The 21,491-nt window shown below is 37.5% G+C and overlaps 2 protein-coding genes across 3 annotated transcripts in view; both read left to right on the top strand.

The window, feature by feature from the left end:
• APIP (APAF1 interacting protein) overlaps positions 1-21,491 on the top strand; it is a 529,312-nt gene that overhangs the window by 166,215 nt on the left and 341,606 nt on the right. The window lies entirely within an intron of this gene.
• The window catches only part of CPT1A (carnitine palmitoyltransferase 1A), a 38,894-nt gene that overhangs the window by 10,040 nt on the left and 7,363 nt on the right, over positions 1-21,491 (top strand). The window contains exons 2-16 of one of the 2 annotated variants that reach the window (XM_066321003.1): positions 3,296-3,450; positions 4,466-4,605; positions 5,016-5,187; positions 8,313-8,414; positions 9,128-9,265; positions 10,125-10,202; positions 10,869-10,976; positions 11,812-11,899; positions 14,221-14,416; positions 14,960-15,148; positions 16,112-16,217; positions 18,002-18,118; positions 18,973-19,137; positions 19,846-19,980; positions 21,014-21,166. In XM_066321003.1, coding sequence (XP_066177100.1) covers positions 3,310-3,450; positions 4,466-4,605; positions 5,016-5,187; positions 8,313-8,414; positions 9,128-9,265; positions 10,125-10,202; positions 10,869-10,976; positions 11,812-11,899; positions 14,221-14,416; positions 14,960-15,148; positions 16,112-16,217; positions 18,002-18,118; positions 18,973-19,137; positions 19,846-19,980; positions 21,014-21,166 — 2,028 coding nt within the window. In that variant the 5' untranslated portion in view covers positions 3,296-3,309. Of the gene's footprint in view, positions 1-3,295; positions 3,451-4,465; positions 4,606-5,015; positions 5,188-6,099; positions 6,149-8,312; positions 8,415-9,127; positions 9,266-10,124; positions 10,203-10,868; positions 10,977-11,811; positions 11,900-14,220; positions 14,417-14,959; positions 15,149-16,111; positions 16,218-18,001; positions 18,119-18,972; positions 19,138-19,845; positions 19,981-21,013; positions 21,167-21,491 lie in introns of those variants that run through there. The other variant, XM_066321004.1, reaches the window with a different exon arrangement.

Below are 21,491 nucleotides of genomic sequence, written 5' to 3'. Positions count from 1 at the left end.
CAGGGCTCCTTTGCGAGATTCAGGATTAATACTTGCTGGATAAATTTATTTTTTTTTCATTTGGGAATAAGGAATATTTTCCTTAACGAAGCTTATTTATTTTTATAAGAATGCTATATTTTAATTCATTCAAATGTCGGGTTGACTGTTAATGCTTGATGCTATTTATAATATTTTTCTGCCTTGGACAGTAAAAAAAGCATGTGCTTAAAAATCAGAAGGTTCCTGAAATTCTTTCCATTCAGAACCAAAGAGGAGGTTAATTACAAATTTCCAGGCTGAGAAGTCACAGAGGAGTTGAAGGGTAATGGAAACTTGCTGGTCGTATACTTAAGACACTGGCATTCCAGAATACAAAATTCCATGAGTGAACTGAGCAGAACCTGTTGGTCCTTCTTGAGACAAATCCAGGTGCCTGATTCTCTGTGTGCAAATACAGTTGAGTTCTTCGTACGTGTTTGTTGGAGTTTTATCTTAATAGTGCCACTAAACACATGATAAATGTTTGACTTTGAATGCTTTTGCAACCCCTGTGGAGTTCAGGTTATATTATTCCCTGTATAATATACCCTGTATTGCTGCTGCCTCTGCCTGTTTTATTACTCTCTTGTCAGCTGGTGATGAACAATTTAAATGAATGAATAGACAGCTGACTTGAACTTCCTCATACTTGCCTGCAGCAGAGCCCATATAAGTAGTTGTTAGTGACAGAGTCATTAAGTACTACAAATTGCAGTTGTTACTCGGGCACTCAGGGCTTGTGTTAAAGCTTTTGAAACTGGCGTTCAAAGCTGATTTGAGTTCATCTCCTTTGTTCTTTGTTATTCTAATCAGACACCACACACACATAAATCAGTTGCACACTATCTCTGTAGGATACTCTGAGCTTTAGGTGTCTTGATTCAGCCAGCACACAGCTTCTAAAACCTGAGCAGTGGCTGATGGATTTGTGAGATCTGTGAATTACCATTAGGCACTGTAACAGTACTTGTACTGCAGAGGTGGATCACTGTAGGCTGGTGCAGGAACAGACACATTAAATATTGCAAAGAATCAATGCCTGTTGGTCAGCAACCTTAATAGATGATGTGCAACAGCACTTACCTCATTCATCTCTGCTAAGTGTTCCTTTTCTTCCTATATTGTGTATTTATTTCCTAAACCTACTGTTACTGCTGCATTCCAAGTGCTTGGTTGTCTGCTCATACACCTTGGCACCCATTCTTTGTGTTTCAGATGACTTTGATTAAGTAGAGTATTTATAGACCAGAGGAGCAGAACTCCAGTTATAATAAACTGCTTTTGAAATACCCACCTAAATTGCACTGGTTAGTCCTCATGTGCTGTTCAACAGGGGATGACAGTCTATAGGAATTTAACTAGCTTTAGGTTTGCAAACAAAATGTAAATTTTAGCTTTTAGGATTTAAAAAGGGTAAAGTAGTTGTACTTTTTTTGATTTTGCTTACATGAAGATGCCAATGCAAATTTAAAACACTTGGTATTGATAACCTGTTTTGTACCAGTGAAAATCTCAATCTAAAACTTGCCCTTGAATCCTGATCCACAGATGGGGTAATAAATTCCACTACCATTTAGTCATACTTCTAGAAGGGTATTGTTTTTCAGGCTATGCATAAAAGATTTGGTAAGCTAGTAAATTCAGTTGGACATGACTTTGTTGTAATCATGATGGTCTCCTCAGGAATACATAGTTTTGACCATTTCAGTGTTATACATAGTCTGTCTGCAAACATCTACTTTCTAATTCTAAGTGCTCAAAAAACATTAGTCTGAATCAATACTTAGTAGGAGTAACTTCCAGGGTGTTTATGTGTAAGTTCTGGTTACAGAAACTAAGAAAAGCTATGGAATTACCAACAAGTTTAACGAGGATGAGTGCCAGATTCTGCACCTGGGACAGGGCAACCCCTGGTTGTGTGTACAGATTAGGAAATGAGAGGCTGTAGGGCAGTGCCACAGAATGGAAGCTGGGGGTCTGGTCTGTGGGAAGCTGGATCTGAGTCAGCAGTGCCCTGGCAGCCAGGAGAGCCAACCCTGTCCTGGGGACACCAGGCACAGCATCACCAGCCAGGCAAGGGAGGGGACTGTCCCCTTTGCTCTGAGCTGGGGCAGCCTCACCTCCAGTGCTGGGGGCAGGTTTGGGTGCCACAATATGATATAAAAGAGAGAAGGGACTGAGGGGAGACCTCATTGCAGTTACAACTTCCTTGTGGGGGGGAAAGAGCAGGGGCAGGCACTGATCTCTTCTCTCTGGTGACCAGTGACAGGACCTGAGGGAATGGCTGAAACTCTGTTGGGGAAGATTAGGTAAGATATTTGAAAAATCTTTTTCACCAAGAGGATGGTTGGGCATTGGAAGAGGGTCCCAAAGGAAGTGGTTGCAGCCCCAATCCTGACAGAATTCAAGAGATGTTTGCACAACACTCTCAGGGATATGGTGGGACTCTTGGGGCTACATTGGATTTATATTTCTGTTTCAATTTCCAGTGGTTTCTGTTTGAGTCTTTTATACCTGCCTGGTATAATTGTCTTCTGAGTATATTGGCATGGTTGTTGGTATTTATTTGGTCGGTTGAACTGAGCTACAACTTCATGAAATTTTATTATAATTCCAGATTTCTTTGGGAAGGTAATTTTTCTGTCACTTGTGGTTTGGTTTCCTTAACACTGCATGAGTTTGATTTTTGCATTTATTTGCCAGTCATACCATGGAGCCACAGGGAATATAGTCTCTTACTGCTTTGAGTAATCATCTTAAAATTAGGATATGAAAAAATTTTGGGAGAAGATATGGGCAGAAGCAGCTTTGTTTTTCTAGCTGAGGTGGAAACTTCAGATACCTTTTCTTTCAAATAAAGCATCTTCTGAATCTTCTTTAAAATGTGGGATACTCTGTACCTGTGATATGCTTTTTCTAAATGTTTTGGCTTTCACTTTCTGTTCTGCTCTGATTTTTTTTTAATGTATTCCGTGTAGGGGTGATATGCAGCTATCTGTGATGCTGCCAAAATGCCCAAGTTACATGAGTGTTTTGTTTCCATTTGCAGCTGTTTTGGTAAAAAGAGGAGCCTTAAGTTAACCTTCAGGACACTCAGACTGAAGTGCAAGCAGAGCCTTTAAGGAAAAGGCAAGTGCTATGTGTAAATATTTTATACTTAGAAATCTTTGCCAAAATTATGGTGTAGAAAATATCTGGCTAGGAATGGACTAACTAGCTCCTAGTTCCTTTGGACAAGAAAGAAATATTTTTTTTGAACTTTGTTTTTTGACAGAACTCTCTGTGAAAATGGCGGAAGCTCATCAGGCAGTAGCTTTTCAATTTACAGTAACTCCAGATGGGATTGACCTGCGTATGAGCCATGAGGCACTCAAACAGATTTACCTGTCTGGTGTCTATTCATGGAAGAAGAAGTTCATCAGATTCAAGGTATGCTAAACCAGTCCAGTCCATCAAACTTCAGGGTTATTTAATGTTTTATGAATTTATTGAAGTTTTTTTTTAGGGAAAACTGATTTTCTTTTTTCTTTATAGTAAATGAAGTTCTTCATTGTGAAAGACTTACGGGGGTTTTATTTAAGACAAGGGGAACTGAGGAAGGTGGCACAGGGTGATACCATAAAGACTGAAAGGGTGCATCTTTTTTATTTATTCTATGGAAGCAAGATGAGGCAGATGTAGAAATTAACTGACTTCATTCTCTTCATAATTCACCATATTATTATGTAATCTTTTAGCAGAAGTCAAAAATATGACTAGTTGTGATTTTTAGTGTCATATGTCTTAGAGGTACAAGGCTACACTCTTTACTATAGCTAAGTAGTATTGTATTTCATGAGGTATTTGATGTAGATTGCTGTGAATTTATTGTTTTGTTCATGGGATAATTGTAAGCATCTGTTTCATTAGTAGCAAACTACATAAGCTACATGCTGTCTTCAACATCTCTTTCAAAATGTAAATGTATTAACAGAAATCTTACTAAAATTTTCTTACAAAGCCATGAGAAGAACTGTTTAAGTTATATAATTTAAATATATATTCTGGTTCTCATTGTCTTGTTCAGTAGGATATTTTTGCCATGTATTCATGTAGAAGGGTCTAACTCAGTGTAAGTTGAAATTATTGAAATGTCATTTGTCTTAGAGTTGTTAGTTAGTTTCAGTATTTTTAGTAAGACTTGCAGCAGGACCAGTGAAGTCTACAAGAGAATGTAAAAATTACTTTCATTGTTGATATCATTATTACAATTTTCTGTAGTATTCAAACTTAAGTAAATCCATTCCCTACTCCTGAGATAATCGCATGTAAGAAAACATTGGATAATCTGAACTACTTGTTTATAACTAAAGGACTTAAATGTGTTGATTTTTGTTTCTTTCCATGGTAATATGAAGTCAGTCACTTTGGTACGAAAAAATTATGTGAAGGCTTTTCTTTCCAGAATGGAATTATCACTGGCGTTTATCCTGCTAGCCCATCTAGCTGGTTTATTGTAGTTGTGGGTGTGATGTCAACCATGTACGCCAAAATTGATCCTTCCTTAGGAATAATAGCCAAGATCAATCGAACACTCGATACAACGTAAGTAGACTGAAAGGTTACTGTTCCTCCAAAGGGAAATCAGTTTTATTTGCCGCTAGTCTTAAAGCTATTCCTGTTAAAATGTATCAGGTTTGGAACGCTACCTTTGTGGCATGGTAGCCAAATAAGCAGATGTATGAGAATATGAAATAGAGAGGTTGTTGTACCAGTATTGCTGCAGTTTTCTGGGTATTTGGGAAGCCCGTTTGGGAACTTTTATGGCCTTTGATGTTGCTGCATGAAAAGGTGTTTGGAAAGTAATTTATGAAAGCAGGATAAGCAGGCATAAAGCTTGTGTAAGGCCTTCCTGTTACTATGATTTGACTTACATTTGCAATACCTGTTTCTCTTTGGAACTTAAATGTTCTAACTGGCACTAACTGGCATATGCTTGCTTTTGTTTTAAATAGTGGCTATATGTCAAACCAAACACAGAACATTGTGAGTGGAGTACTTTTTGGCACAGGGCTTTGGGTTGCCCTTATCGTCACAATGCGCTACTCCCTGAAAATGCTGCTCTCCTACCATGGTTGGATATTCTCTGAACATGGCAAGCTTTCTGCTGGCACTAAGTTTTGGATGGTAAGGATATGTTGGCTTCCTTTCATCTTAACTGATCAATATTCAAAGCCTTAAAAGAAAATCTTGTAGTTTTATTCCTTTCTTGTGTTTTTTTGTGTCACGGGAAAGGAGGCTGTTAGGTACCTATTTTTGCTGTCACCCTTCTAATGCTGTAAAGAAACTATTCATCGTGGTCTTCTAGAAGGAAGAGTAAACACTTCAAGAATAACTTCTAAATTTGCCAACACCCTGGCAAATTAAGTGTGCAAATTATTGTACACTTGGGAAATTATTAAGTGTGACTCAATACCTACTTTTTCTCTATGTGCAAGTACAGCTTAAAGAACTTCAGCTGCAGCACCAAAGAATCTTGTCCTCACAGAAAGTGCTCCCCTAATTCTCTGTTGTAATGTTAGGATTTCTAGTCATCCATTATAAAATTATTCTTATGCTTGAAGAAAATATTAGAGAGTGTCCTTTCAACTGATTTATTGGTATGCCTCCAAAATGAGTTGGGGAAGAAGCATAAGGTGTAGGTAGCATGTTATGCAGCTTTCAGAAAAGGAAAAGGTGAGAGTGGTATGTCTCCTGTGGATTGTTGTGGTGCTTTGGAAAAGAATGGTTAAAAGACAGGTATAAAGTGAGGAAATGTAGATGTTGGTGCTGCAAGACATTAAGTGGGGTTTTTCTACTTGGGCTCAGTTGTTTAATCTTACTTTTGCCTGTTTGTGGTAGAAATATCTTGGTTTCGGTACTGTGATAAAATTAGTCTCTGCAGCCTCAAAAATTAATGGATGTGTGTTAAACTAAGCACAGGTCATGATTTACTATGGGAGCTATTCAAGGACAAGTATCCAGAATGGTGTACACTAAAATAGAGTTTAATGTTTGTCTCTTACAAATGAAATTCTAATTGATGGTTTCTCCTGGAAGCGGTGTCAGCCTCATGACTCAAATTGGTGCAGTCCAGAGGCTCTGAATGGTAAGGCCTTCTGTCAATTGCTTGGAGCTGTAGCTGCCTTGGTTTTCAGCATGCTCTACCAGATAGATACTTCAAAGCTCTTAATATTGCCTTATCAGCCCTAAAACAGTATGAATTGTAATGCTACTTACCATGCTTTGTTGCATATTGTATTTCTCAATTTTTTGTTTATCATATATATCGCATATGTATTTTGTTGTGTATTGTATATGTTTTGAAAGTACAGAACATTGAAGATGTATGCCCAACAGTGTCTCATCTATACTTAATATGAAGGTCTATTTAACTAGACCCAGCAAAAGAGAAGACTGGCTTCACCAGTAAAACAGCTCCAACTACCTTAGCTTTCTATTTTATAATACTATTTTTTTCTTCCAATGATCATGCAGACCAAAACCTGAACTCTAATTTCAGTCACAGTACAAAGTGATTTTTCAGACTGGTTGGAAGTCTGGTGGCACTGTTAATCAGCATATTTCACCTTGTAAAGTCAGAGTTCCTGTATCAGTTTATGGGGGAAACCCAAATATTAGTTGCCATTTTAAAAAATTGATTGAAAAGTAGTAATCATGTGTGAACAGATGCGTCATATGTCAGAATGACATTATTTGCTGTGTCAGCATATGAAATCAGAGGTGTAATGAAGTGTGTGTGTCTGTCAGAGCACTTTGTTGGTCTCAAGCTATTATAAATTCTCTATTACAAGTTTTCTTAAGAGGTAGACACTGTGAAATGTGTTTGCTGGGTTTTGTCAGTTGAGCAGTTACTCCCTTAAAATATTTTTAGCCTTTTCTAGCTTAGGAGTTTCGGAATAAAATTATCTCCAAGTATGAAATTAGATTTCCAGATGAAAAGCTGAACTTTTTCTTTCCCACCTGTTTCCAAAGTCATCTTGTCCTGAAGCACAACTGGATTTCATTGGGCAGATCACTTTGGTGCATCCCGTGTACATCTGATGGCTCTGATACTGATCCATTTGCAGAAAGGTCTTTGTTGCTGCTAATACTCTGCAATTCTTAGTTGTTTTGTGCTGCCTAAAATTATCTCTTTTAGCTGTGCTGACCCAGGAAACTGAGAGGGAGGAAAAGCTCTACATTCTAGTAGTTTTGTTAGGAGAAGTTTTCAGAATTTAGTAGTGAAATGACATAATCTGTTTTATACTGTCTTGTCTGCTGGCTTGTATATACTATCCTGTGTATTGGCCCAGGATTACACTTTGACAGTTAAAGTTCCACTGGATTGTTGGTATAACACTTCACTTGACTTTCATGCTGAAATAGGGTGGCAGTGTCAAAATCCTTTCATGACTAGCCTAGAAGTTGCATGGTCTAGAATTTCAGCTTAGTGTGTGCTGCAACTGAAAAGTAGTGGTGGACAGAAAAGCTGCCTCTGTTTTCACTCTCCTGTGGAACACAGGGGATTCTGTAATATCTGAAGCTAAGTTCTCTCTGGCTTTTTTGTTTTGTTGCTGGGAGGTTTTTTTGTAACACAAGCACTGAGTATAACACTGGCATGCTTGCACAATTTGGTGTGTTGAAATCATGCAGTAGACTACCTGAGATTGATTCATGCTTGAATTAACTCCCTGTAACATTGCTCCTATTATTGATCTTGAGCTGTAACTTTGGAAAACATTAAACCATGATACAAAATCAGAATTACTATTTTTAAAGATTACTGTAGTTATCTAGAAACCTTAGCTGAGTCACAGGCTTGATAATGATTGTGTTTTGAAGCACAATTTAGAAACGTTTCTAGTATCTACTTTGAAATATAGTAAAAGGTCAGCTGGTGATATTTTTAGTCTTTTCAGGGGGAATGGATGAAGAAAAGAAGTGCTAAGTAACTGTGTTTGTACTGAGATCAAGGTGTGCCCTACATAAACAGCAATATTGTCTGTGACAGGATGATGACTGGGAAGTCAGGAATGACCATGACTGTCTTGCTCTTCCACTGACATGTTGTTTAAACTTTGGGAAGTTTGTTTCTGTCAAGGCCTTTTTCTACTTGTGAAACAGTGATAAATATGGTAGCTTCCTAAATCTAGTACAGTATAATTTACCAGTGAAAAGGGCTGTGAGTTACATTATACATTTACTCTGTCATTTTTCTTTCATTGAACCTAATAATTTGGTGTGTGTATTTTGTTTTTGCTTCCCTTCAGACCCTTGTAAAACTTTTCTCAGGGCGTAAACCCATGTTATACAGTTTCCAGACATCTTTACCACGATTGCCAGTTCCAGCTGTCAAAGACACAGTTAATAGGGTATGTACATTCACCAGTTTATTTTCTTCAGTAACACAGAAATCCATACCTGGATGCCTTTTTGGGGTGTTTTTGCCATTCCTCACAAAAAACTGCATAGTGGTATTAATATGGTGTAACAGATTCCAATTTCTGCATGGAAATCAAAATAAAGGCTGTGACAAACCGGTGAAACTGGTGACATTTTGAAGCCAGTGTGATTCACATTGGATGACATACGGCCTGTTGTTGTAAAGCTGTGCCACAAAGTGTGATTTCCAGGGTTTTTGGAGCACATCACTTCTGTTCTCTTTCCCAGTTGCATAGTGTTATTAAATGTGTGTGTTATATATAACACAAAATCTTGTAGCAAAGTGTGTAAATATGACAATATGTCACAGAAACTGAGGGTTTAATTTTTCGAGGAGAAAAAAATAACATCTGTCTGCTACTGAAGAAGCAGCATGTCTTACCCTTTGGAGTGGAAAATCTTTAGAAAAGTTACCTCATCCACTTGTGTTTTGCTGACAAATGTCTGAAAAAGTATTTTATTTTTTGAAGTTTGCAGCAGATGTTTTGAAGAGCATATACTCTTATTTTACAAACATGGTATTTGCAGCCTTGTGGTTTGAGACTGGATAATATTTGTTTACTCTTAAAGGGCTTTATGTAGGAATGCTGAGAAGCTATGTATCAGTTGCTGTACTGATGCTGATTCTTTTGTTGTGTTCTAGTATCTGGAGTCAGTTCGACCACTTATGGATGATGAAAAGTTCAAACAAATGGAAGGTCTTGCCAAAGATTTTGCATTTAATTTGGGACCAAGGCTTCAGTGGTATTTGAAGCTAAAATCCTGGTGGGCCACCAATTATGTAAGTAGATAAATAGCAGGCTCGGTTGTTCAAATTGCATTACTTGTTCCCTGGTGTTCTTTTTGGCTTAAATTCCATTATTTCTTAAATGTAAAAGAAGGAAATTGGAGCGACTTAATATTTTTTTAAAATATGTATGATTTTGCATGTAAATAATTTGTGTGATTTGGTAAACAGCGTGGTGAGCAAAGATGAATGAAACTTGAAAAAGTGAATCCTTATTTTGCATTTTGTTATTCTGGAGAATTTTGTTGTTAGGATTGCTTTTGGGGTTTGTTAATTTGCTTGTTGAGCTTGATAACTCAATAATGGGCCTAGATATCCAGGTAGCTTAGAAGAGTGATTTAGAACAATTCTTTTAATACAGAGCAGCTAAGGCATATATAAGAAAAATAAAGAACTGTATCAATTGAGCTGTTGGTATATCTTTTCTTTTTTTCTTTTTTTCGTACCAAAAATCAATCCAACCCTCAACAGCATAGTGATAACTGTAATGTTAATTCCTTATCTAACATACCTGTACCCAGGCAGCCTAATCTGTCCTGGCAAAGGCTGTAATGCCTTCAGGAGATCTGATACATTTTAAATATCACGCGGAGATCGTGACTTCTTTGAAACCTTATCAGAGACATATAGCTGAATTTAATTTAGTTCTCTCACCCTTTTTTTCCCTGTTTTCCCTGAAGTCTGATTAAGAAATTAGCAGGGCAGGGGATATTGCCTTTTTGAAGTAAGGAGGCAAACTAGCAGTTTCCTTCCCACTTCTGCATGGAATGTTGTCTTGTGGAGCCATCAACATGGAAGACAAATTGTGGAAATGACGAGATTTTACTGACTTTGTTTTTCCTTCCTGCTGCAGGTTAGTGATTGGTGGGAAGAATATATCTACCTTAGAGGGCGTGGACCAATTATGGTTAATAGTAACTATTTTGCAATGGTAGGTAAATCCTGTGAATATCTTATGTGCCAAGCACTGTAATGTTTCTGGCAGGGATCTTACTTCATGGGGTCTTTCTGTTTAGAAATCCATTGCCACTGAGGATGCAACCTTTGTTTTTCTTCCTTCTTGTATAATCTGCAGCCAGTGTCTACAGATACCTTCAAATATGTCACATACTTGAAGTACTTCAAGTACACAGTTCTTAACAACCCTAACACAGCTGCCATTTTGGCAAACTCGTGCAGTAATGACTTAAACAGTTTTTTCCATACTGTAAAAAGCAATCTTCCAAAAGGTCCATGTGAAACTTCATGGGTAACACAGCTGAAGGAGGCGTGCACTCATACTAGCAAACGTACATACAAGAAGTAAAATTGTAAAAGACTGAAAATAAAAAGGAAAAAAGAAATATGATTGGCTTGGATCAAATTTTATATAGCACTGTCTTTTCTATACAAATGATTAATAATGTGTAAGGAGATTGTGACTGCTGAAGGAAAACTTCATCAGTTCACTGCACTTGTCCGCTTCATAAATTTTAAAGCCTTTTTCTACATTGTGCAGAATAAACTTCTAAGAACATGGGTGAGAAGTACTATCAGGTTTGTTTCTTTTTAATGTAGCCTGGTAATCATTAACTTACAATTCCTATCTACTTTGCAGGACTTCCTTTCTTTATGTCCCACAACCCTGCAGGCAGCTAGAGCTGGTAATGTTATCCATGCCATCCTGCTCTATCAGAAAAAACTGGACAGGCAAGAAATCAAGCCAGTATGTATATCAGTTTAAATGGCTTTTGATCTTTTTCCAGCACAACCTGTGAGAAGCTGACCAGTTTTCTGAATGGGAGAGGAATGTCTTATTGTTGTGAATTTTTGTGGTCCAAATTATCTTGGCAATCATTTGAATTGCACATGGACAGAAACTAACCAACTGTCAAAAACACAGGATTGTATGGATACAATACAGGATGGTTGCGATAAAGGTCTGGAGGCCACTTGACAGGACGAGCGTGCCAGCAGGAGCTTAAGATGATGATAAAATCCTGTATTGCACTAATTTCTAGGTAGCAAAGATAGGCAATTCCTATTTGAGTTTCTGTACTATCCAATGGCTGTGTATTGTAGTAAACAAATCCTGTGGAAACGATTAAGTAGGTTTTTTTCAGGATCTTTGAAGGGATGTGATTCATTGTGTGGAACTACAAGTCTGAGAAATGTGAACTTTTGTTCTACACACCCATAAATTGCTTAAAAGAATGAATTAAAGGGTAATGCATGCTACAGGTGTAAGTTTTGCATCCAGACGAGCCATGGAGAACTCCTTGGATTTCAGGTGTTAGCTAGCTTCAGGCTTCCCTCCTGAAGGGTGAGCTTTTGATAGAAGGGGAAAAAATAGGGTTTCTGGAATGTGTATGAATATTCACATGTAGTTAAAGGAAAGACCATGAACAGGGAGGAAAAAACTCAACGCTGCATTAATGTGTTATAAATCTTACTATTCTGAAGCCTTTGTTTAACCAGATCTTGGGGGTTTTTTTCTTTGCTTTTTAATTTTCTAATTGTGTATGTGCAAAATTGCATTTTAATGTACGTTTGCTTCACAGATTCTTCTGATGGGATCTACTGTTCCACTCTGCTCAGCTCAGTGGGAAAGGATGTTCAATACTTCCCGTATCCCAGGAGAGGAATCAGGTAAGCAAGGCCAGCCAAGAAGAGTAAACACCTTCATGGAATTCAGGGCTTGGTGTCTTTTCTACTAAAAATCTGGTTTTCCAGATAAGGATCTGACTGGCACAAGTGTACATCAATACTGTGTTTTAAGACTCAAGATGTAATGGATTGTAGAGTTTTTGTAGAGCCTAGATGTTTTTCATTTTAGGGGAATTTTGAAGCTTTTTTTAGTGATTTTTCTCCTTTACTTAAATTAAAAACCAACTTAAAGATAATATTGTCTGCCCTGTTTTTTTATTTATAAATAACCTTTACTTTTATTTTCCCAAGTTCAAGATGATTTTTGAGGTCTTAATATTAAAAGTGGCATCTTTTAATTTTATTTTATTTTTCCTTAATTTATTTTTCCTAAGTTTTGTCACTATAAATGAAGTCAGATTGCATCTAGAAGAACTTACCATTTCTAATCAGCAAGTGGAAGAAAACATTGCTGTTCATTTTCCTAGTCTCTGAGAACTTCACAACAGATTTTGGTGGAAACATGTGCTCTTGTGTTTTCCTACAAAAGCTTAAGCTCTATCTAGGCTTCTCTGATCGTGTCATGTGCTGAAGAGCCTCTTAGAACTGATTTCACATGTTTACCCAATAGTGCATCATTGTGGCAGCATCACAGTGAAATACAAGCAAGAGTTACTGTTGAGTCACCTCCTTTGGGAGCTCGTATGGGCTGCTGCTTGAAGACAGGATGGGTTTTTCTTTTACTTTCTGTGAGGCCTGTAACTCACTTTAATGCTTCAAACTGCCTTCAGACTTCTTACTCCCACTCAACTACGGAATTCAAAACAAAGAGCTTCGAAACAGGCGCAGGGATCTGCCCGCTCTTCCCTGCTGGAGGGCTGGCGTTTGCTGTGCTGTAAGAAGTTGGATAAGGGGGACAAGTGGCATTGGGTAGTGGATAAAGCAGTAGGTGCACATGTCAGATAAGGACTCTGCTCTCAGTTCTGCTGCTGACCTTCACTAGATTGTTGAGGAATTTTTTTCCAGCTATGCCTCAGATGGCTTTATGTGCAAAGTGAGGGCAAGGACATCCCTCGTGTCATTACTCTGTGTCATATTCAGGAGCTTAAATAGACAAGCAGGTTTTTAAATATCTATTGGACAGCTTTAGTCTATGAGCTACTGTTTAGAATACTGCAATACTTCAAGTACTGAGAGTGTAACCCTTGCCCCTTCCCTGTTATCAGTAAAATAAAAAGTATAAACAGTTTGCATTTAGCCTCAGATTTGGTTTTCTTTCAGTCTAAAATGAATTTTGCACAGAAGTGTAGAAGTAGCTCATTCTAACTAGCACATGATTAAAATACATCCTGTATATCTTAGTGGCTCTCCTCAGTTACTCCTGTTTAAAGTCTTTCAAATTAAACTACACTCGATATAATAATTACCATATTTTCCTCCTAAGCTTTTCACATTTCCTATTATACTTTTTCCATTTTTCTTTGTTTCTGTTTTTCTAAAGGAAAAACAATTGTGTCATTCTGTATATGTCTAAGTGAGTTCCAAAAACATTTTAGCATTTTTTTAAACATTCTCATGAGCAGCTTGACTCCTTGTCCTCTGATTTCAATTACTTTATGTATATTATAGTTCCTAATGAAAAAAAAAGTTGTCTTCATACTAATTGGTGGTAAAATCTTGATGGACACTGGATCCTGTCACTTGAGCAGTTGTTAAATAGTCATGATTTTTGACAAAACATGCTATGGAGTGAATGACTTCACCTGTGGTTTGATACAATGCCTTCATGACTAAATTTAGGCTTATCCCAGTTAAGCCATGGGGATAGTAAAAGGAGGAAAAAAATGTGGCCTAGTTTTGCTTCACATAACATTACACGTTTTGGCCATATATAGAATATTCACTCTACATCTGCCAGGAAAAACATCAACAAAAGCTGATGGTATAAATTTTGAGTTTCTTAAGACTTTCCGTGAGTTGTCTAGCACCTGAATGCAAATGATGTAAAAATACCTTTCCTGATACTCATCTAGGTGTTCTTTGCTGACTGCTTCACCAGACTACACAACTAGTGCTCATTTTTCAGATAGAGAAATAAAGATTTAGTTGCTTGATAGTGGCCTCCAGTGTGGAAACTGGTGATGCTATATGTGCAAATGATTGCCAGATCTGGGTATTTGGCTGTTTCATGCAGGAATCTTTATGATGAAATAACATGGGGTGCTGAAATAACTTTCAGTGCATGCAATGGGTGTCTGTGTCATTTAGTGCATTAGTGTTTTGAGACTTCAGCTTTGTGTTCACATAAGTGATTGCAATTCTAGATACTCTCCAGCATGTGAAAGACAGCAAACACATTGTTGTGTATCACAAGGGCCGTTACTTCAAAGTGTGGCTGTACCATGATGGCAGATTGTTGAGGCCCCGAGAAATTGAACAGCAAATACAGAGAATTCTTGATGATAATTCAGAACCTCAGCCTGGTGAAGAGAAACTTGCAGCTCTTACTGCAGGAGATAGGTATGATGATTATTACTTTTTAAATAAGTTTAGTGTTTAGAAATCATTGCATAACATAATCATTGAATATTGGCTTTAGAATTTTAAAGTAGTCTGCGGTCAGTTGTATAATTGATTTTGTATAATGATGTTGTGTAACAGTGCTTCAGTCACTTGTAGTTGTGTGGAGTTAAAAAAATTTTGCAGTTGCAGTTCCTATATGTGGATTATTATTTTTACTCTTCTCTTCTTCCTTAAAATAGAGACTTTATTTTGTTTCGTTTTAGTTGTAGGTGATCTATGCTGTAGGTATTGCATGTGCAGAAATGTTGAGTTTCTGAGGATGAAGTTTTGCACCTCATGATGATGAGTTGAATTGGTTCTGAGGCTTCCGCTGTAGAAGTATTGTCAGAGCTTTTCACAGCTCTCATAGTTTAAATGCAAGGAAAGTAGTTGTGTAAAATTCCACAGACGTAGGAGGAATGTCTCATAGTGATTTTAAAGGTAATCAAACATTGACAAATTTATGTAATCTGGCTATAAACCAATTTTTTTTTTTTGCAGAGTACCATGGGCTAAGGCTCGACAGGCTTATTTTAGCTGTGGGAAGAACAAACAGTCCTTAGATGCCGTTGAAAAAGCGGCATTTTTTGTGACATTGGATGACTTTGAGCAGGGGTACAAGAAGGAAGACCCGGTGAGATCACTGGATGCATATGCCAAATCACTGATCCATGGCAGGTGTTATGACAGGTGAGGTATTGATGCCTTGGAAAACGCCTTCCTTTTTTTAGAATTTGGCCAATGCGTATGAATTAATGATGACTTTTAAGTTAAATTCCACAGAATCACAGAAGGGTTTGGGTTAGAAGGGACCTTCATCTAGTTCCAACCCTCTTTGCAACAGAAAGGGACAAGTTTCTCTACATCAGATTGCACAAAGCTCGGTCCAACCTGACCTTGGACATTTGCAATGACAAGGCATCCACATCTTCCCTGGGCAATGCTTCAGTGTCTCACCAGCCCACTGGAAAAAATATTTCTCCATTATAGCACATCTAAATTTACCCTCTTTCAGTTTATATCTGTTGCCTTGTGCCCTGTCACTATGAACCATGACAAAAAGTCTTTCTCAGCTTTTCTTATAAGCCCTCTTCATGTATTGAAAGGCTGCAAGAAGGTGTTCCCAGAGCCTTCTCCAGACTGAGCAACCAGCCCAACCCTTTCTTCACTGGAAAAGTATTCCAGCACTCTTGCCATTTTCATGACTCTCCTCTGACCCAGTCTAACAGTTCCATGTCCTTCTTGTGCTGAGCACCCCAGAGCTGGACGCAGCTCTCTAGATGGGATCTTACCAGAGTGGAGTCAAGAGGCAGAATTCCCTCCCTCACCCTTCTGGCCACACTGCTGCTTTAGCAGCCCAGGGCATGGTTGGCTTTCTGGGCTGCAAGTACACCTTCTTTGCAGGGCTGCTAAATCCATTCATCCTTCAGTCTCTTGATACTGGGCGTTGTCTTGACCCAGGTGCAGAGCCTTGTAGTTAGCCTTGTTGAACTTCATGAGTTTCAAATTTCTGTCTATTTATTTGAATGTTCTTAAATAAAAATGGATAAATTCAGTGCATTCGAATGTGAATTTTAGAGAGAGAGGAAGTTACAGTACAAAAACGCTTTTGAAATACACAAAACCAAAAAGAAGTCTTGATTTCTTTTGTAGGTGGTTTGATAAGACATTCACTCTTATAATATTCAAAAATGGCAAAATGGGTCTGAATGCAGAGCACTCCTGGGCAGATGCTCCTATTGTTGGACACCTGTGGGAGGTAGGTGTTTGGTACAAAGAGCTCACGCAGAAGAAAATGTGATACAGTCTCAAAGCAGCCCTGAAGGTCAGCAGCTGCTTTCAATCCCTTCCATTCACGTTGCTGATGAGTGACTAGGGGCCTATGTCTACAGCAACTGTAGAATTTGAAAAAGATCTCAAACCCTTGCTTAAGAAGCTGCTATTTTTTGAAGGACAGCATTTTACTGAGCTTAAATGCCTTTTCTGCAAAGTGATACAGCTCCCCATCGAACCTTAATGTTTTAAATCCACAGATTATTGCCTCTTTAATAACGGCATTGCATTTTCATATCTACATGCTCCTAAAGCTCTTAAGCTTTCTTGTGCTATAAAACTCCTATGCTTAATTTCAAAATTTGAAAAATTGTACACAGTTTAACTTTTTGTCTCAGCATTGTTTGCCGAGATGAAGACTGATATGCTGTTGACATTATCTCTTGTATTTATTTGCAATGAATACAATGAATTCACTTTGTCATGTCTGTTCATCACATGCTTAGTTTAATTTTTGAAATCCTATTTGATTTTTTTCCTTTTTTGTTTTGAAGCTTAAGCCTACACACAGTTACATGACTCAATTAAAACTATTTTTTAAATATTAGTTAATTTTGATTTTGTATGTATTTGTGCAAATGGGTCTTGGGTCTAACTGGTCTCCCAAGTAATTTCCAATTTTTGTTATAGAAGTGTTTTATTATAGAAATATTTCCATGTGTACCAAAAAAAAAAAAAAAAATTGCATTCCCCACCCAGGGAAGAAAAAAAGGCCAAACTGAGAGTGACATGACAATGCATTGTAGACTCTCTCAGTGAAAGAGGGGTACTTTTTTTGCTTTTAATGAATGATATTATATGCTTAACTCATATAACTGTGCTTAATATTAGTTGATACATTTTCTGCTAAGAATTAAGATGACTGGAACAAGATTTAATTTTCTAGAAAGTTATCTGTTGTTAGCTCTTTAAAGATTGTCTTATTTTTAGAATAGAATGGACTGAGCTTTATTTCATAGTTGTCATGTTCTGATCATTAAGTGAAATCAAAAAATGAAGAGATAATTAAAGTAAGAGATTAGAAATCATCAAGCTTTTTTTTTTCCCATATTAAGCAAATTCAAATCTTTTGGTAATTCTTTGTGTTTTTATGTGGGTTTGTTGTTTCTGGACTTTTTTGTTAGCATTGAGGATGCTTGATACCTTGTAAGACAGGGCCTTTTATGTCTGTTGGACTTGTGTTGTTCATCTTGGAATCATTGTTCTTTCTCACCCAAGAGCTCTAGTGCACATGCAAAATAAACTGCAGTTTTGAAAGGGATACAAATCTTACAAAAATAATTGAGTTCTTGCAGAGATTTGAACTTACTTACTCTGCAATAAGTTATTCCTTGATGAATAAGTTTTGACAAATAACAAACTTGAAGAAATTCTCTAGAATCTAAATTGAATGAAGGTTGTGAAATCTGAGACTGAGTTTAGTTTTTTACTTCTGCTTAGTTTGAGGTGGGTTTTGAATTGAAAAATTTTTGGTTAAATCAGTAGCATCTAACAAGATGCACCACTGTAATTGAATAAGTGTTTCGTTCACATCTGGTGTTCTTGTAAAAGTGGGGGCTTCACTTCCAGTTGTTTTCACTATTTGGAAAGGGACTGTATATTTTCTTTCACTGTGTAGTGAAAATGGGTTATATTGCTTTCACAATGAAATCCTAATTCTGCGGCAGTAAGTAATGTGTTGCAATTCTGAAGAAGTATCGTTTTTTGCAGAATGTGATGGCAACTGAGTATCTTGAACTGGGCTATTCTGTAGATGGACATTGCAGAGGAGATACCAATCCAAATATTCCTATTCCTACCAAACTGCAGTGGGAAATTCCAGAAGAAGTAAGTACATAAGATTTAGTGGTATGAGGAAGAAACTTCTCTTTTCCCCAGTGGTCAAATCATTTATGTGATTATTGATAACCCTATCAATCAGCTTTAAATTCCTTTGAGTCATGTAGGTTGTGTCCTTTATGTGTAGCCATTGCTTAGTTTACTTCTGGGGATTTTAATATCAATCTTTAAAAATTCTGACTGGGAAATGCCAGCATTTTACTAGAATCTTTCTTGGTTGGTAGTATGTCAAAGATAAGTGGCCAGCTCTTTTAAATAATGACTGTATTAAAATAAACTTACTTGCTGGGGTTTCATTACTGTAGTCACAACAAATACTCTTGTCTAATAGTTCCTTTAGAATAGCTGTCTTTTTTGTGTGTTCATAGTTCTGTATACGTGCCTAATAACGTTTGATTTTTAAAGGGGTTTTTTGCCTGAATTTCTAGAAAAAGTGCCATCACCTATTTGGATTTTAGTTTTGAATTAAAAGCTAATGGTTGGTGATGTATCTAATTAAGCGTGTGTGGAAGCTTGGAAGCCACACTACTATTGCCTTTCTGTAACTAGCCCATTCGTTTATATTTTCCTGATCTGAACAGTTTTAATGCTGGTGGGTTTTTTAAGAGTTATTTTTGGATGGGAAAAATTTTATTAGCTTTTGAATTTTAACTTTCTAGCAAAGATAGCTTCTCTTCTTTCTCTAAAGGGAAATCATTTAGGTAATGATGTTCCTGGCATGCCTAAAGGCAAGCATTTCCTGTTTATCAGTTAAAAATACTTGTACTTTGTCAGTAGTTCTCTCAAATGCCATGAATGCATGTTTGTATACATACAGGTGTGTGTTTGTTTGTTTGTTTAAGTGCCAAGAAGTGATTGAGAAGTCTCTGAGTACTGCTGTAGCTCTGGCAGATGATGTGGACTTCTGTTCATTTTATTTTGATACTTTTGGGAAAGGACTAATAAAGAAAGTGAAAACCAGCCCTGATGCCTTTGTGCAACTTGCCCTGCAGCTTGCTCACTATCGGGTAAGAACAGACTGTTTCTGGCTTACAGAACCTCATTAAGTTGGGTGTAATGGGGTTGTGACTAAAACATGTGACTGTGTGATCTTGCACTGGTTGTACAAGGTTGCTAATGACTTTCAATGCAAATTGATACAAACCTTAAGCAGATTTTTAGCTAGAAATCAATTCTGCAATAGTTCACATATTGATACACTCCTAATTTTTTCTCTTCTGCTTAGTTGGCCGATCCCTAGGCACTTTGGACTAGAAAGAAGACATGGAATGTCTAGTAGCTTTGTTTATAATCTAAACAATGTTAAATTTACCTTTTAGATTTGAGTCACACGGGATGCTGTAGTCATGGACACTCCCTAAGAGGATTAACAGAAATGCTTGCCTGTGTTTTCTTCTGTAATGTGCTGTCAGAAAAGACCAGTGTAGCAACATTCAGCTTCTTTTATAAACTGAAGCAAGTTGAATATGAAATGCAGAGAACAGTCCTTGCTAGTCTGGTAGTTCTGTTACTGTTTATCAAGTCCTGCTGCTAATCTTATTTTTGCCTTTATTATCTTCAGGTAAGTGGGCTAATGGTGGGCTACTGAAAACTTAAATGTTGGATTTTATTTGTGGAGTGATTCATAGCCTGTGTGCTTAGCTTGGACTGTTGATTAAGAAAGAGGGGCCAAGTCTCCCTAAACCTTAAAGTTCTTATTTTTTCCCTGTTTCAAGGACATGGGAAAGTTTTCTTTAACGTATGAAGCGTCCATGACCCGCCTGTTCCGGGAAGGCAGGACGGAAACGGTTCGCTCGTGCACTGTGGAGTCCTGTCGCTTTGTTCAAGCCATGGAGGACCCAACCGAAAACGTGAGTTTGGTGCCTTGTACAACTGGGAGAACAGGTTTGGATTGGGGATTAGGAATAAATTCTTTGCTGTGAGTGTGCTGAGGCACTGGGATAGGTTGCCCAGAAAAGCTGTGGATACCCCATCCCTGGCAATATTCAAGGCCAGGCTGGGTGGAGCTCTGAGCAATCTAGTCTAGTGGAAGATGTCCCTACCATGACAGGGAGGTTGGAATGAGATGATCTTACAGATACCTTCCAACCCAGTCAACCTGTGATTCTGTCATAATTCATAAGGCAATCAGTTACCACGAGATAACCATGTAAGTCCCCAAATAGTTTTTCAGCATTTAGAGTGATGCTTTTTTTTTTTGGACGGAAGAGCATGAGGTAATAGTCCACGTTTTCTGTCAATAAAGCAGAAATTCTGGGCCATACCAAAAAAGAATTAGCCAAATATACTCTTATTTACCTGTTTCTAAACTCCATTAAACTGATTTCTTGTGAAATTTTTGTGACTTGTAAAACTCAGACATAGATTTGTCTAATCTCATACCAGTTAAGCTTTCCTTTCTGACAGGGATGCAAGAATAATTCACAGGAAGGAACTTCTGATGTGTTGATTTTGATAACCAGCATTTATGGGCCTCTGTATCTTCAGTGTTGGCAGTTTGGCTTCTAAAATAGTTTTGACAGTTCTTAAATCATGTTGACATTTGCTCTCTATAATTCTTTAAGACCAGTATCTATAGTAGCTATAAATAATGTAGTAAACTTGACTTGTAATCATGTTTAATTGTTAGATAACACTTAAAATACAAATTAGTTTTCATTATGCAGCCTACAGTAGGCAATAGCTGACACTTGCTAATACCTGAAATTAAATCCATGAGGTTGAAAAGCCAGAGGATACTATTTGAGATCGGTTGTCTTGTACTTGACCTTTAAGTGCTCAAGGCTTGAGAGTTATTGCTATGACTTAGTTTCTGCACCTCCATCCTTAATGTAGTGTAGTTCCCTTAACTGAGTTTCCTGAATCTTTTTTTTTATTTCTTAGAGAGAAAACACGCTGAAGTTCTTTCGGCAGGCAGCTGCCAAACATCAGCACTTGTATCGCCTTGCCATGACTGGGGCCGGCATTGACCGCCACCTCTTCTGCCTCTACGTCGTGTCCAAGTACCTCGCTGTAGATTCTCCTTTCCTCAAGGAAGTAGGTGACTTTTATTGGGAACTCTTCATTACCATGAATAGTCCTTTGGTTAGTTAGTGTTCTGTGGTATCTGCTCAGCACACTTGTACAATTCCAGTTTTCCTAAGAAAAAAGGTAAAATTTCAGCCAGTGCTGTTTAACATCTGCTGATAAGTTAAGTTAGTTTCGTTTTCCTTTATGTATACATTTATTGATTGACTTATTTATTGAATGCTTTCAGTGAGTCTTTTAGCATAATAAATGTTACTTAAATTTGCAAGAAATATATAGTCAGTATTGAAAAAAAATTTTTTTGCTTATGGGTTTTTTGTGTTTTTAAGGGAGT

Source organism: Sylvia atricapilla, chromosome 6 (assembly GCF_009819655.1).
Source record: "Sylvia atricapilla isolate bSylAtr1 chromosome 6, bSylAtr1.pri, whole genome shotgun sequence".
Lineage (NCBI taxonomy): Eukaryota > Metazoa > Chordata > Aves > Passeriformes > Sylviidae > Sylvia > Sylvia atricapilla.
The sequence above is the reverse complement of the archived record's forward strand: the minus strand, read 5'-3'. Positions and strand labels throughout refer to the sequence as shown.